The 12535-nt window shown below is 65.9% G+C and overlaps 2 protein-coding genes across 2 annotated transcripts in view; both read right to left on the reverse strand.

Moving 5' to 3' along the window:
* LOC140398883 (properdin-like) overlaps nt 1-900 on the reverse strand; it is an 84171-nt gene extending 83271 nt beyond the window's left edge. The window contains exon 1 of the mRNA XM_072487826.1: nt 761-900. Coding sequence (XP_072343927.1) covers nt 761-818 — 58 coding nt within the window. The 5' untranslated portion in view covers nt 819-900. The remainder of the gene's footprint in view (nt 1-760) is intronic.
* The window catches only part of LOC140399406 (rho guanine nucleotide exchange factor 3-like), a 930630-nt gene that overhangs the window by 694533 nt on the left and 223562 nt on the right, over nt 1-12535 (reverse strand). The gene's annotated exons all lie outside the window — the stretch shown is intronic.

The raw sequence follows: 12535 nt of genomic DNA on the forward strand, positions 1-12535 counted from the left end.
CCCACCTAAGTTGGTATCATCTGCAAACTGTGAGATGTTACATTTTGTTCCCTCATCCAAATTATTAATATATATTGGGAATAGCTGGGGTCCCAGCACCGATCCCTGTGGTACCCCACTAGTCACTGCTGTCAATTTGAAAAGGACCCATTAATCCCTACTCTTTGTTTCCTCTCTGCCAACCAGTTTTCTATCCACCTCAATACATTTCCCCCAATCCCATGCACTTTAACACCTTCTGAAAGTCCACATATACCACATCGACTGGCTCCCCCTTGCCGACTGTACTGGTTACATCTTCAAAGAATTCCAACAGATTTGTCAAGCATGATTTTCTCTTCATAAATCCATGCTGCCTCTGACTGATCCTGCCACTGCTTTCTAAATGTTCTGCTACAAAGTGCAGACGCTGTCCGATTGCTGTCTGGACACGGGTCCAGACGCTGTCCGATTGCTGTCTGGACACGGGTCCAGACGCTGTCCGATCGCTGTCTGGACACGGGTCCAGACGCTGTCCGATCGCTGTCTGGACACGGGTCCAGACGCTGTCCGATCGCTGTCTGGACACGGGTCCAGACGCTGTCCGATTGCTGTCTGGACACGGGTCCAGAGGCTGCCGATTGCTGTCTGGACACGGGTCCAGAGGCTGCCGATTGCTGTCTGGACACGGGTCCAGACGGTGCCTGAGCAAGCAGTGTCTCAGACAAACTGTCCCTCAGTTGCGATATCTGTGAATCAGGAACAGACTGAGCATTGCTACCTGTGGTTGTGGCGCAGCTACAGAGTGTTCCGATGGCCAGCAGAATCCTGGGGTTCATGTTGGGAGTCTGCGAACCGTCTCTCGGTCTGACTGCCGACTGGGAGGTATGGTCGCAAGCAGAAGGGGAGAAGTGGCCTCCGGCTCAGTGACCTCAGTGACCTCAGTGAGCTCAGTGAGCTCAGTGAGCCGCGTGGGCGGCTCTCATTACCCAATGTTTGCTCAGCGAGTCTGTTATCTCAGTGCTGGGAAGAGCGAGAAGCAGAATTCGCCAATTGTGGCACCCCCAGTGCCCCCACCCCCAGTGCCCCCCACCCCCATTGCCCCCCACCCCGTGCACCCCACCCCCAGTGCCCCCACCCCTAGTGTCCCCACCCCCATTGCCCCCCACCCCGTGCACCCCACCCCCAGTGCCCCCACCCCCCGTGCCCCCCACCCCTAGTGTCCCCACCCCCATTGCCCCCCACCCCCAGTGCCCCCACCCCCAGTGCCCCCACCCCCAGTGCCCCCACCCACAGTGCCCCCCACCCCTAGTGTCCCCACCCCCATTGCCCCCCACCCCGTGCACCCCACCCCCAGTGCCCCCACCCCCAGTGCCCCCACCCACAGTGCCCCCCACCCCCAGTGTCCCCACCCCCATTGCCCCCCACCCCGTGCACCCCACCCCCAGTGCCCCCACCCCATGCCCCCACCCCGTGTCCCCACCCCCAGTGCCCCCCACCCCCAGTGCCCCCCACCCCGTGCACCCCACCCCCAGTGTCCCCACCCCCAGTGGCCCCACCCCCAGTGCCCCCCACCACCAGTGCCCCCCACCCCCAGTGGCCCCACCCTGTGTCCCCACCCCTAGTGCCCCCCACCCTGTATCCCCACCCCGTGCCCCACAGCCCCAGTGCCCCCCACCCCCAGTGTCTCCACTCCCAGTGCCCCCCATCCCCAGTGCCCCCACCCCAGTGCCCCCACCCCCAGTGCCCCCCACCACCAGTGCCCCCCACCCCCAGTGGCCCTACCCTGTGTCCCCACCCCTAGTGCCCCCCACCCTGTGTCCCCACCCCGTGCCCCCCAGCCCCAGTGCCCCCCACCCCCAGTGTCTCCACTCCCAGTACCCCCCATCCCCAATGCCCCCACCCCGTGCCCCCCACCCCCAGTGCCCCCACCCCCAGTGGCCCCACCCCCAGTGTCCCCCACCACCAGTGTCCCCCACCCCCAGTGCCCCCACCCCCAGTGCCCCCCACCCCGTGCACCCCACCCCAGTGCCCCCCACCCCCAGTGCCCCCCACCCCCAGTGCCCCCACCCCGTGCCCCCCACCCCGTGCCCCCCATCCCCAGTGCCCTCACCCCATGCCCCCCACCCCCAGTGCCCCCACCCCGTGCCCCCCACCTCCAGTGCCCCCAACCTCTTTGCCCCCACCCCGTGCCCCCCACCCCCAGTGCCCCCACCCCCAGTGCCCCCACCCCCAGTGCCTCCCAGCCCCAGTGCCCCCACCCCCAGTGCCCCGCACCCCCAGTGCCCCCACCCCCAGTGCCCCCACCCCCAGTGCCCCCCACCCCCAGTGTCCCCATCCCCAGTGCCCCCACCCCCAGTGCCCCCCACCCCCAGTGGCCCTACATCCAGTGACCCCCACCCCCAGTGTCCCCACCCCCAGTGCCCCCACCCCGTGCCCCCCACCCACAGTGCCCCCCACCCCCAGTGTCCCACCCCCATTGCCCCCCACCCCGTGCACCCCACCCCCAGTGCCCCCACCCCGTGCCCCCACCCCCAGTGTCCCCACCCCCAGTGCCCCCCACCCCCAGTGCCCCCCACCCCGTGCACCCTGCCCCCAGTGCCCCCACCCCGTGCCCCCACCCCCAGTGCCCCCCACCCCCAGTGCCCCCCACCCCCAGTGCCCCCCACCCCGTGCACCCCACCCCCAGTGTCCCCACCCCCAGTGGCCCCACCCCCAGTGCCCCCCACCACCAGTGCCCCCCACCCCCAGTGGCCCCACCCTGTGTCCCCACCCCTAGTGCCCCCCACCCTGTATCCCCACCCCGTGCCCCACAGCCCCAGTGCCCCCCACCCCCAGTGTCTCCACTCCCAGTGCCCCCATCCCCAGTGCCCCCACCCCAGTGCCCCCACCCCCAGTGCCCCCCACCACCAGTGCCCCCCACCCCCAGTGGCCCCACCCTGTGTCCCCACCCCTAGTGCCCCCCACCCTGTGTCCCCACCCCGTGCCCCCCAGCCCCAGTGTCCCCCACCCCCAGTGTCTCCACTCCCAGTACCCCCCATCCCCAATGCCCCCACCCCGTGCCCCCCACCCCCAGTGCCCCCACCCCCAGTGGCCCCACCCCCAGTGCCCCCCACCACCAGTGTCCCCCACCCCCAGTGCCCCCACCCCCAGTGCCCCCCTCCCGTGCCCCCCACCCCGTGCCCCCCATCCCCAGTGCCCTCACCCCATGCCCCCCACCCCCAGTGCCCCCACCCCGTGCCCCCCACCTCCAGTGCCCCCAACCTCTTTGCCCCCACCCCGTGCCCCCCACCCCCAGTGCCCCCACCCCCAGTGCCCCCACCCCCAGTGCCTCCCAGCCCCAGTGCCCCCACCCCCAGTGCCCCGCACCCCCAGTGCCCCCACCCCCAGTGCCCCCACCCCCAGTGCCCCCCACCCCCAGTGTCCCCATCCCCAGTGCCCCCACCCCCAGTGCCCCCCACCCCCAGTGTCCCCACATCCAGTGACCCCCACCCCCAGTGTCCCCACCCCCAGTGCCCCCACCCCGTGCCCCCCACCCCCAGTGCCCTCACCCCATGCCCCCCACCCCCAGTGCCCCCACCCCGTGCCCCCCACCTCCAGTGCCCCCAACCTCTTTGCCCCCACCCCGTGCCCCCCACCCCCAGTGCCCCCACCCCCAGTGCCCCCACCCCCAGTGCCCCCACCCCCAGTGCCTCCCAGCCCCAGTGCCCCCACCCCCAGTGCCCCGCACCCCCAGTGCCCCCACCCCCAGTGCCCCCACCCCCAGAGCCCCCCACCCCCAGTGTCCCCATCCCCAGTGCCCCCACCCCCAGTGCCCCCCACCCCCAGTGTCCCCACATCCAGTGACCCCCACCCCCAGTGTCCCCACCCCCAGTGCCCCCACCCCATGCCCCCCACCCCCAGTGCCCCCCACCCCCAGTGACCCCACCCCCAGTGCCCCCCACCCCCAGTGCCCCCCACCGCCAGTGCCCCCCACCCCCAGTGTCCCCACCCCCAGTGTCCCCACCCACAGTGCCCCCCAGAGCAAGCAGACTGAGAGAGAGTCTCACCCTGCTGTGCCCCCCTCGCAGACAGACTGAGAGTCTCACCCTGCTGTGCCCCCTCGCAGACAGGCTGAGAGAGAGTCTCACCCTGCTGTGCCCCCGCGCAGACAGGCTGAGAGAGAGTCTCACCCTGCTGTGCCCCCTCGCAGACAGGCTGAGAGAGTCTCACCCTGCTGTGCCCCCTCGCAGACAGACTGAGAGAGAGTCTCACCCTGCTGTGCCCCCTCGCAGACAGACTGAGAGAGAGTCTCACCCTGCTGTGCCCCCTCGCAGACAGGCTGAGAGAGTCTCACCCTGCTGTGCCCCCTCGCAGACAGGCTGAGAGAGAGTCTCACCCTGCTGTGCCCCCCTCGCAGACAGACTGAGAGAGAGTCTCACCCTGCTGTGCCCCCGCGCAGACAGGCTGAGAGAGAGTCTCACCCTGCTGTTCCCCCTCGCAGACAGGCTGAGAGAGTCTCACCCTGCTGTGCCCCCTCGCAGACAGACTGAGAGAGAGTCTCACCCTGCTGTGCCCCCTCGCAGACAGACTGAGAGAGAGTCTCACCCTGCTGTGCCCCCTCGCAGACAGGCTGAGAGAGTCTCACCCTGCTGTGCCCCCTCGCAGACAGGCTGAGAGAGAGTCTCACCCTGCTGTGCCCCCTCGCAGACAGGCTGAGAGAGAGTCTCACCCTGCTGTGCCCCCTCGCAGACAGGCTGAGAGAGAGTCTCACCCTGCTGTGCCCCCCTCGCAGACAGGCTGAGAGAGAGTCTCACCCTGCTGTGCCCCCCCTCGCAGAGAGGCTGAGAGAGAGTCTCACCCTGCTGTGCCCCCCCTCGCAGACAGACTGAGAGAGTCTCACCCTGCTGTGCCCCCCTCGCAGACAGACTGAGAGTCTCACCCTGCTGTGCCCCCTCACAGAGAGAATGAGAGAGAGTCTCACCCTGCTGTGCCCCCTCGCAGACAGACTGAGAGTCTCACCCTGCTGTGCCCCCCTCGCAGACAGACTGAGAGAGAATCTCACCCTGCTGTGCCCCCTCGCAGACAGACTGAGAGAGAGTCTCACCCTGCTGTGCCCCCTCGCAGACAGACTGAGAGTCTCACCCTGCTGTGCCCCCCCTCGCAGACAGGCTAAGAGTCTCACCCTGCTGTGCCCCCCTCGCAGACAGGCTGAGAGAGAGTCTCACCCTGCTGTGCCCCCTCGCAGACAGGCTGAGAGTCTCACCCTGCTGTGCCCCCTCGCAGACAGACTGAGAGTCTCACCCTGCTGTGGCACCCCGCAGACAGACTGAGAGAGAGTCTCACCCTGCTGTGCCCCCTCGCAGACAGACTGAGAGTCTCACCCTGCTGTGCCCCCCCTCGCAGACAGACTGAGAGTCTCACCCTGCTGTGTCCCCTGGCAGACAGACTGAGAGAGAGTCTCACCCTGCTGTGCGCCCTCGCAGACAGGCTGAGAGAGAGTCTCACCCTGCTGTGCCCCCTCGCAGACAGGCTGAGAGAGAGTCTCACCCTGCTGTGCCCCCCATCGCAGACAGGCTGAGAGAGAGTCTCACCCTGCTGTGCCCCCCGTCGCAGACAGGCTGAGAGAGAGTCTCACCCTGCTGTGCCCCCCCTCGCAGACAGGCTGAGAGAGAGTCTCACCCTGCTGTGCCCCCCTCCCAGACAGGCTGAGAGAGAGTCTCACCCTGCTGTGCCCCCCTCGCAGACAGACTGAGAGTCTCACCCTGCTGTGCCCCCTCACAGAGAGACTGAGAGAGAGTCTCACCCTGCTGTGCCCCCCCCCTCGCAGACAGGCTGAGAGAGTCTCACCCTGCTGTGCCCCCCTCGCAGACAGGCTGAGAGTCTCACCCTGCTGTGCCCCCCCTCGCAGACAGGCTCAGAGAGAGTCTCACCCTGCTGTGCCCCCCTCGCAGACAGACTGAGAGAGAGTCTCACCCTGCTGTGCCCCCTCGCAGACAGACTGAGAGTCTCACCCTGCTGTGCCCCCTCGCAGACAGGCTGAGAGAGAATCTCACCCTGCTGTGCCCCCTCGCAGACAGACTGAGAGAGAGTCTCACCCTGATGTGCCCCCCTCCCAGACAGGCTGAGAGAGAGTCTCACCCTGCTGTGCCCCCCTCGCAGACAGACTGAGAGTCTCACCCTGCTGTGCCCCCTCACAGAGAGACTGAGAGAGAGTCTCACCCTGCTGTGCCCCCCCCTCGCAGACAGGCTGAGAGAGAGTCTCACCCTGCTGTGCCCCCCGTCGCAGACAGGCTGAGAGAGAGTCTCACCCTGCTGTGCCCCCCCTCGCAGACAGGCTGAGAGAGAGTCTCACCCTGCTGTGCCCCCTCGCAGACAGGCTGAGAGAGTCTCACCCTGCTGTGCCCCCCTCGCAGACAGGCTAAGAGTCTCACCCTGCTGTGCCCCCTCGCAGACAGACTGAGAGTCTCACCCTGCTGTGCCCCCTCGCAGACAGACTGAGAGAGAGTCTCACCGTGCTGTGCCCCCTCGCAGACAGGCTGAGAGAGAGTCTCACCCTGCCGTGCCCCCTCGCAGACAGACTGAGAGAGAATCTCACCCTGCTGTGCCCCCTCGCAGACAGACTGAGAGAGAGTCTCACCCTGCTGTGCCCCCCTCGCAGACAAACTGAGAGAGAGTCTCACCCTGTTGTGCCCCCTCGCAGACAGACTGAGAGAGTCTCACCCTGCTGTGCCCCCTCGCAGACAGACTGAGAGAGAGTCTCACCCTGCTGTGCCCCCTCGCAGACAGGCTGATAGAGAGTCTCACCCTGCTGTGCCCCCCTCGCAGACGGACTGAGAGAGAGTCTCACCCTGCTGTGCCCCTTTCGCAGACAGACTGAGAGAGAATCTCACCCTGCTGTGCCCCCTCGCAGACAGGCTGAGAGAGAGTCTCACCCTGCTGTGCCCCCTCGTAGACAGGCTGAGAGTCTCACCCTGCTGTGCCCCCCTCGCAGACAGGCTGAGAGAGAGTCTCACCCTGCTGTGCCCCCCTCGCAGACAGGCTGAGAGAGAATCTCACCCTGCTGTGCCCCCTCGCAGACAGGCTGAGAGAGAGTCTCACCCTGCTGTGCCCCCTCGCAGACAGGCTGAGAGTCTCAACCTCCTGTGCCCCCCTCGCAGACAGGCTGAGAGAGAGTCTCACCCTGCTGTGCCCCCCCTCGCAGACAGACTGAGAGTCTCACCCTGCTGTGCCCCCTCGCAGACAGACTGAGAGAGAATCTCACCCTGCTGTGCCCCCTCGCAGACAGGCTGAGAGAGAGACTCACCCTGCTGTGCCCCCTCGCAGACAGGCTGAGAGAGAGTCTCACCCTGCTGTGCCCCTCTCGCAGACAGACTGAGAGAGAGTCTCACCCTGCTGTGCCCCCTCGCAGACAGACTGAGAGTCTCACCCTGCTGTGCCCCCCCTCGCAGACAGGCTGAGAGAGAGTCTCACCCTGCTGTGCCCCCCTCGCAGACAGACTGAGAGAGAGTCTCCCCCTGCTGTACCCCCTCGCAGACAGACTGAGAGAGAGTCTCACCGTGCTGTGCCCCCCTCGCAGACAGACTGAGAGTCTCACCCTGCTGTGCCCCCCCTCGCAGACAGACTGAGAGAGAGTCTCACCCTGCTGTGCCCCCTCGCAGAGAGACTGAGAGAGAGACTCACCCTGCTGTGCCCCCTCGCAGACAGACTGAGAGAGAGCCTCACCCTGCTGTGCCCCCCTCGCAGACAGACAGAGAGTCTCACCCTGCTGTGCCCCCTCGCAGACAGACTGAGAGAGAGTCTCACCCTGCTGTGCCCCCTCGCAGACAGGCTGAGAGTCTCACCCAGCTGTGCCCCCCTCGCAGACAGACTGAGAGTCTCACCCTGCTGTGCCCCTCTCGCAGACAGGATGAGAGAGAGTCTCACGCTGCTGTGCCCCCCTCGCAGACAGGATGAGAGAGAGTCTCACGCTGCTGTGCCCCCTCGCAGACAGACTGAGAGTCTCACCGTGCTGTGCCCCATCGCAGACAGACTGAGAGTCCCACCCTGCTGTGCCCCCTCGCAGACAGGCTGAGAGAGAATCTCACCCTGCTGTGCCCCCTCGCAGACAGGCTGAGAGAGAGTCTCACCCTGCTGTGCCCCCTCGTAGACAGGCTGAGAGTCTCACCCTGCTGTGCCCCCCTCGCAGACAGGCTGAGAGAGAGTCTCACCCTGCTGTGCCCCCCTCGCAGACAGGCTGAGAGAGAGTCTCACCCTGCTGTGCCGCCTCGCAGACAGACTGAGAGTCTCACCCTGCTGCGCCCCCTCGCAGACAGACTGAGAGTCTCACCCTGCTGTGCCCCCCTCGCAGACAGGCTGAGAGTCTCACCCTGCTGTGCCCCCCTCGCAGACAGACTGAGAGAGAGTCTCACCCTGCTGTGCCCCCTCGCAGACAGACTGAGAGAGAGTCTCACCCTGCTGTGCCCCCTCGCAGACAGACTGAGAGAGAGTCTCACCCTGCTGTGCCCCCTCGCAGACAGACTGAGAGTTTCACCCTGCTGTGCCCCCCTCGCAGACAGGCTGAGAGTCTCACCCTGCTGTGCCCCCTCGCAGACAGACTGAGAGTCTCACCCTGCTGTGCCCCCCTCGCAGACAGACTGAGAGAGAGTCTCACCCTGCTGTGCCCCCTCGCAGACAGACTGAGAGAGAGTCTCACCCTGCTGTGCCCCCTCGCAGAGAGACTGAGAGTGTCACCCTGCTGTGCCCCCTCGCAGAGAGACTGAGAGTCTCACCCTGCTGTGCCCCCTCGCAGACAGGCTGAGAGAGAGTCTCACGCTGCTGTGCCCCCCTCGCAGACAGACTGAGAGTCTCACCCTGCTGTACCCCCCTCGCAGACAGGCTGAGAGAGAGTCTCACCCTGCTGTGCCCCCTCGCAGACAGGCTGAGAGAGAGTCTCACCCTGCTGTGCCCCCTCGCAGACAGGCTGAGAGAGAGTCTCACCCAGCTGTGCCCCCCTCGCAGACAGACTGAGAGTCTCACCCTGCTGTGCCCCCCCGCAGACAGGCTGAGAGAGAATCTCACCCTGCTGTGCCCCCTCGCAGACAGACTGAGAGAGAGTCTCACCCAGCTGTGCCCCCCTCGCAGACAGACTGAGAGTCTCACCCAGCTGTGCCCCCCCGCAGACTGACTGAGAGAGAGTCTCACCCTGCTGTGCCCCCTCGCAGACAGACTGAGAGTCTCACCCAGCTGTGCCCCCCCGCAGACTGACTGAGAGAGAGTCTCACCCTGCTGTGCCCCCTCGCAGACAGACTGAGAGTCTCACCCTGCTGAGCCCCCCCTCGCAGACAGGCTGAGAGAGAGTCTCACCCTGCTGTGCCCCCTCGCAGACAGACTGAGAGTCTCACCCTGCTGAGCCCCCCCTCGCAGACAGGCTGAGAGAGAGTCTCACCCTGCTGTGCCCCCCCTCGCAGACCGGCTGAGAGAGAGTCTCACCCTGCTGTGCCCCCTCGCAGACAGACTGAGAGAGAGTCTCACCCTGCTGTGCCCCCTCGCAGACAGGCTGAGAGAGAGTCTCACCCTGCTGTGCCCCCTCGCAGACAGGCTGAGAGAGAGTCTCACCCTGCTGTGCCCCCCCTCGCAGACAGGCTGAGAGAGAGTCTCACCCTGCTGTGCCCCCCATCGCAGACAGGCTGAGAGAGAGTCTCACCCTGCTGTGCCCCCCTCGCAGACAGGCTGAGATACTCACCCTGCTGTGCCCCCCCTCGCAGACAGGCTGAGAGAGAGTCTCACCCTGCTGTGCCCCCTCGCAGACAGGCTGAGAGAGAGTCTCACCCTGCTGTGCCCCCCTCGCAGACAGGCTGAGAGTCTCACCCTGCTGTGCCCCCTCGCAGACAGGCTGAGAGAGAATCTCACCCTGCTGTGCCCCCTCGCAGACAGACTGAGAGAGAGTCTCACCCTGCTGTGCCCCCCTCCCAGACAGGCTGAGAGAGAGTCTCACCCTGCTGTGCCCCCCTCGCAGACAGACTGAGAGTCTCACCCTGCTGTGCCCCCTCACAGAGAGACTGAGAGAGAGTCTCACCCTGCTGTGCCCCCCCCTCGCAGACAGGCTGAGAGAGAGTCTCACCCTGCTGTGCCCCCCGTCGCAGACAGGCTGAGAGAGAGTCTCACCCTGCTGTGCCCCCCCTCGCAGACAGGCTGAGAGAGAGTCTCTCCCTGCTGTGCCCCCCCTCGCAGACAGGCTGAGAGAGAGTCTCACCCTGCTGTGCCCCCTCGCAGACAGGCTGAGAGAGTCTCACCCTGCTGTGCCCCCTCGCAGACAGACTGAGAGAGAGTCTCACCCTGCTGTGCCCCCCTCGCAGACAGGCTAAGAGTCTCACCCTGCTGTGCCCCCTCGCAGACAGACTGAGAGTCTCACCCTGCTGTGCCCCCTCGCAGACAGACTGAGAGAGAGTCTCACCCTGCTGTGCCCCCCTCGCAGACAGACTGAGAGAGAATCTCACCCTGCTGTGCCCCCTCGCAGACAGACTGAGAGAGAGTCTCACCCTGCTGTGCCCCCCTCGCAGACAAACTGAGAGAGAGTCTCACCCTGCTGTGCCCCCTCGCAGACAGACTGAGAGAGTCTCACCCTGCTGTGCCCCCTCGCAGACAGGCTGATAGAGAGTCTCACCCTGCTGTGCCCCCCTCGCAGACGGACTGAGAGAGAGTCTCACCCTGATGTGCCCCTTTCGCAGACAGACTGAGAGAGAGTCTCACCCTGCTGTGCCCCCTCGCAGACAGGCTGAGAGAGAGTCTCACCCTGCTGTGCCCCCCTCGCAGACAGGCTGAGAGAGAGTCTCACCCAGCTGTGCCCCCCCGCAGACTGACTGAGAGAGAGTCTCACCCTGCTGTGCCCCCTCGCAGACAGACTGAGAGTCTCACCCTGCTGAGCCCCCCTCGCAGACAGACTGAGAGTCCCACCCTGCTGTGCCCCCTCGCAGACAGGCTGAGAGAGAATCTCACCCTGCTGTGCCCCCTCGCAGACAGGCTGAGAGAGAGTCTCACCCTGCTGTGCCCCCTCGTAGACAGGCTGAGAGTCTCACCCTGCTGTGCCCCCCTCGCAGACAGGCTGAGAGAGAGTCTCACCCTGCTGTGCCCCCCTCGCAGACAGGCTGAGAGAGAGTCTCACCCAGCTGTGCCCCCCCGCAGACTGACTGAGAGAGAGTCTCACCCTGCTGTGCCCCCTCGCAGACAGACTGAGAGTCTCACCCTGCTGAGCCCCCCCTCGCAGACAGGCTGAGAGAGAGTCTCACCCTGCTGTGCCCCCTCGCAGACAGACTGAGAGTCTCACCCTGCTGTGCCCCCCCTCGCAGACAGGCTGAGAGAGAGTCTCACCCTGCTGTGCCCCCTCGCAGACAGACTGAGAGAGAGTCTCACCCTGCTGTGCCCCCTCGCAGACAGGCTGAGAGAGAGTCTCAACCTGCTGTGCCCCCTCGCAGACAGGCTGAGAGAGAGTCTCACCCTGCTGTGCCCCCCCTCGCAGACAGGCTGAGAGAGAGTCTCACCCTGCTGTGCCCCCCATCGCAGACAGGCTGAGAGAGAGTCTCACCCTGCTGTGCCCCCCTCGCAGACAGGCTGAGAGTCTCACCCTGCTGTGCCCCCCCTCGCAGACAGGCTGAGAGAGAGTCTCACCCTGCTGTGCCCCCTCGCAGACAGGCTGAGAGAGAGTCTCACCCTGCTGTGCCCCCCTCACAGGCAGGCTGAGAGTCTCACCCTGCTGTGCCCCCTCGCAGACAGGCTGAGAGAGAATCTCACCCTGCTGTGCCCCCTCGCAGACAGACTGAGAGAGAGTCTCACCCTGCTGTGCCCCCCTCCCAGACAGGCTGAGAGAGAGTCTCACCCTGCTGTGCCCCCCTCGCAGACAGACTGAGAGTCTCACCCTGCTGTGCCCCCTCACAGAGAGACTGAGAGAGAGTCTCACCCTGCTGTGCCCCCCCTCGCAGACAGGCTGAGAGAGAGTCTCACCCTGCTGTGCCCCCCGTCGCAGACAGGCTGAGAGAGAGTCTCACCCTGCTGTGCCCCCCGTCGCAGACAGGCTGAGAGAGAGTCTCACCCTGCTGTGCCCCCCCTCGCAGACAGGCTGAGAGAGAGTCTCACCCTGCTGTGCCCCCCCTCGCAGACAGGCTGAGAGAGAGTCTCACCCTGCTGTGCCCCCTCGCAGACAGGCTGAGAGAGTCTCACCCTGCTGTGCCCCCTCGCAGACAGACTGAGAGAGAGTCTCACCCTGCTGTGCCCCCTCGCAGACAGACTGAGAGTCTCACCCTGCTGTGCCCCCTCGCAGACAGACTGAGAGAGAGTCTCACCCTGCTGTGCCCCCCTCGCAGACAGACTGAGAGAGAATCTCACCCTGCTGTGCCCCCTCGCAGACAGACTGAGAGAGAGTCTCACCCTGCTGTGCCCCCCTCGCAGACAAACTGAGAGAGAGTCTCACCCTGCTGTGCCCCCTCGCAGACAGACTGAGAGAGTCTCACCCTGCTGTGCCCCCTCGCAGACAGACTGAGAGAGAGTCTCACCCTGCTGTGCCCCCTCGCAGACAGACTGAGAGTCTCACCCTGCTGTGCCC

The sequence above is a fragment of the Scyliorhinus torazame genome, chromosome 22 (assembly GCF_047496885.1).
Source record: "Scyliorhinus torazame isolate Kashiwa2021f chromosome 22, sScyTor2.1, whole genome shotgun sequence".
NCBI lineage: Eukaryota > Metazoa > Chordata > Chondrichthyes > Carcharhiniformes > Scyliorhinidae > Scyliorhinus > Scyliorhinus torazame.